The sequence below is a fragment of the Uncinocarpus reesii genome, genomic scaffold (assembly GCF_000003515.1).
Source record: "Uncinocarpus reesii 1704 scaffold_1 genomic scaffold, whole genome shotgun sequence".
Lineage (NCBI taxonomy): Eukaryota > Fungi > Ascomycota > Eurotiomycetes > Onygenales > Onygenaceae > Uncinocarpus > Uncinocarpus reesii.
The window spans coordinates 5,154,475-5,158,112 of NW_003052500.1; the positions used below are offsets into that span (position 1 = coordinate 5,154,475).

At 43.3% G+C, this 3,638-nt stretch overlaps 2 protein-coding genes across 2 annotated transcripts in view; one reads left to right on the top strand and one right to left on the bottom strand.

Annotated features, from left to right (window-relative positions):
- Positions 1-492, top strand: part of UREG_01977 (uncharacterized protein) — a gene marked incomplete at both ends in the record, with an annotated part of 3,252 nt that extends 2,760 nt beyond the window's left edge. The window contains 2 exons of the mRNA XM_002542415.1: positions 103-272; positions 341-492. Of these exons, the coding sequence (XP_002542461.1) occupies positions 103-272; positions 341-492 (322 nt within the window). The remainder of the gene's footprint in view (positions 1-102; positions 273-340) is intronic.
- Positions 493-1,252: 760 nt separating this feature from the next.
- UREG_01978 (uncharacterized protein) lies at positions 1,253-2,480 on the bottom strand (the record flags this gene model as incomplete). Its single annotated transcript, XM_002542416.1, has 3 exons — positions 1,253-2,149; positions 2,240-2,410; positions 2,478-2,480. The coding sequence occupies 3 exons, from the start codon at positions 2,478-2,480 to the stop codon at positions 1,253-1,255; spliced, it is 1,071 nt and encodes a 356-aa protein (XP_002542462.1).
- Between the last annotated feature and the right edge of the window lie 1,158 nt (positions 2,481-3,638).

The window sequence follows — 3,638 nt, forward strand, 5'->3', positions numbered from 1 at the left end:
AGTTCGACAAGCAGAATCCAAGGGTGTTCAGATCTCACCACACATCATCTACGAATTGATGATGATGTGAAAGCGAAATTGAGTGAATATCTTCCACCCAAGGTTATATACCGCGTATCTGGAGAAGCAGAAGGTTGGCCAAATCTTCGAGATTACGATTAAGGGACGTAAAAAGACTTTGATTGCGGGATGTAAAGTCAGGAATGGTACTATTACTCGTTCCCACAAAGTTAGAGTTATACGGGGTAAAGATAAGACAATTGTATATGAAGGTGAGTGTGATTCGCCTTCCGTTGAGCAGCTGACTCGTTCCATTGAAGCGTGGCTTACCAGAATATAGGTTCTCTCACATCTCTCAAAAATATAAAGAAAGACGTGACAGAAATGCGGAAGGGAACGGAATGTGGTATGGGGTTCGAAGACTGGACCGACTTCAGATTGGGCGATCAAGTCCAAACATATGAAGTAATCTACGAGAAGAGATATCTCTAAAATACCATAATTTCAGTCATGCAATGAGGCGCCAGAGACGGCTACTGTATATTACTTGGGTATGATTTGCACCCTGCATATATGTTTTGATTCGCTTCGCCCCTTGTTTTATTGTATGAGTACTATTGATGGATTGCGTTTTGGACGTTCTCCTCTTCTTTTCAAAGGTTTTTTTATGCAGATGAGGAGTTTAGGGCTTATTAAAAAGCTAGCCATGGCTTTACTCCTGTATTATAGACATAGAAGGAAATGTTTGGCATCTGATCTCCTTGTTGGAGAGGTATATGTGCCTCGAGAGAAGTAGTTAAACAATAGAGAACATTATCTGAAAAGAATCGCGAAGATCCTCGCAAAAGCCTGGATATGTATTGCAACAAAGGTTATGATCGTAGTAAACTTGACAAAATCCCAGGGCCAAACATGATGCCTTGACATGGTTTTCAAATGCTCTGAACCACAACACCCTGGTTTCAAGAAAAAGTGCCTGCATAAAGTAACCATGGGATTCAAAAGACCCAATTCTAAAAAAAGCGCAAAACATGAATAGGAATATGAAAATGTCAAAAGAGAGTCCGTCATCCTATCAATCCCTAACCCATCACGTCAAACTCTCAAAACCCTTTAACTTAGTGAACTGCAATCAATAATGTGCCCTTCAAACCAAATAACAAAAAACGCAGTGTTGAAAATTTTCTCCTACACAGTCATTCCTCTGCCGTGAATAGGTGCGGTATCCGAGCCCTTCGATATCTGGTTAATATTATTGCTCGTCATCAGTATTGTTTTTGGGATCGTTGAAACGCACAGCTTTCTTCTTTCTGCCACGTCCCTTGGGGGTCCCTTCGGTAGCTTGCAGGGAAGCACCTTGGGCAGCCGTTCCTTGTTCTTCTGCCAAAGCTACAGCTGCGGCGACGGCTTTCTCAGCGGCTTTGCGTTTTCGAGTCTCCCAGGCCTTTTTGCCTCGTTCTTTATTTTTTGAAAGGGTAATCTCATCTGCATTGGCAGCTTCGTCAACCGCTTGGAGATCAGGTTCAATGCTCGTATTGGATTCTGCGCCTCTGGGCTCGAAATCTTCTTCGGCGTCTTCGACTGGAACAATCGGATTAACTCGAGGCTGTTTCATTGCTACTTGCCGTTTCTTCCGTGGGGTAGCTTTCATTCTCGTTGCCTTGGGTTTACTTGACCCGCTCGCTGGCTTACGGCCCTTGCGTGCTTGAGCTGGTTTTGGCGTCGTCTTCCTAGCTATTCCAGGAACAGTGCCAGTTTCAGGAATAGTTTTTCCAGACACCTGAGGATGTCCCACTTCATCTTCAACTTCGTCAGTGGGGGATCCTGTTTCGTGGATGAGGTTGGTTTGTTCATGCATCTCCGAAATGGTGGTTGGTGAGGGGCTTGAAGTGGAGGTGTCTGAGGAATCGTCGTCGCTGGAGGCATCATCGCGGACTAAATATCGAGGTACGCCGGAAAACGTGCTTTCCAGCTGAGGTGTATCAGACATCTCGCTATCAGAGCATGCGGGAGAGCTTTCAGGACTTTCAAAGGCACACTCGTTCACGAGCGTCATATCTGGCTTCAAACGCGCAATTGATTCTTTGCTCAGGTGGTGCTGATCGCGCTGGCCCAACCAGTAGATTTCAAAAGTATTGGTTTGTAATATCTATTAGATTAAATTGAATTAGCCAATATTGATGATCAAACATACCATTCCTTTCTGCTAAAGAAGACTTAAGAAGGAAGATATCCTTACCAATGCATACCAAGCAATGCGATGTGGCGCTGGCAATGCAGATTTCTCAATTTCTTCCAGGATCTGCATTTCGATCTGTGCGCGGGAGATCTTATGGCGTCTCCCTTTGGTGATATAGTCAGTAACAACACGGTTGGCATGACCAAGGTAAATTTGGTGGAAAAAATTCGTCTGCAATATTGACAATATCGGTTAGTTAAAGTCCTGGGATATGCTTCTCAGTCAAGTGGAAACTAACCATTTTGCAGTCTTCTCAGCAAGCTTATCTCGCGTGAGCCTAGTTAGGGTGTTTTTGGGTGAGTTCCTGCAAAATTAAGGTCAAACGACGCGCTTCTGCACAGGAACTAAGAAAAGCTGATGAAAGAGAATATATTAAATCGCGTAGGCTAGCAACAACATGGATGTATAGACTGGAGTTTTGCTAAGGGGAAATGAACAACGAAAAAAGACAAGGTCAAAGAACAGGATGGAGAGATGGAGTGGCGATCACGAAATAGAAGAAAAATTTTGCTTGAAAAGTTGACAGTTAAGGCCATGATAACACAAGACAATAGGTTACGGCAAGTTCCAGCTGTTGTGCTTTCAAAGGAATATCACAATTGTAAATTAATACAACCATTGAATGTGTTATAGTGTGAATGCATTGTCCTTTTAGGCATTCGCAGAATGAAGTATGGCATATTCAGAATCTAATGAATGACAAAAGAAGAGCCCTATTGATGTGATAGTATTGATGGGACTGACAGTCCTGTTCATCTTATGGGCTGGGGATAACTGCATGGCTGCAGGTCGAATCATATATAACAGCTTTTGGGGCGGGGCATCTCATATGCAGGCACACCAAGGACATTACTGCAAAAGAGCATATTTGTTGCAAAGAGTTCGTACAAAATGATGAATGGATGTAATGCTTTTGTAGATACATTACATTACCACGAATAAGAAGGTAAAACGACAGATTTATATTTTGCATACAAAGTATGCCTCAGTCCATCAATGATGCCCAGCATCAATGACTGGTAAGTAGGATGAATTATTGAGCCAGATATGCAAGGATACCGCTAAAGGAAAGGCGAGGACGATAGGGTTTGCTCGAGATGGAAATTAGTTGCACGCTCGGAACTGGGACATTTTGAAATATAGAAAAGTAAATGTATAGATGATATACGGCTAGAGGCTGGGTATCTGACGGCCATAACATGTTCTAAAGGAACTGACTCGATATGCATACTATCGATCAAGTGGTATAAGATTGATTCGACCTTCGAGTGGTCGGCTTGGCGTTGCAAAGACGGGGATAGGAATTAACCTAATCTGCGGTTTAGCTAGGGGTGCAGATGTCAGTGCTGATCCTAGGGGTATATCTGGATTCACAGGCGGAGGATTCGCGGGTGGAGAG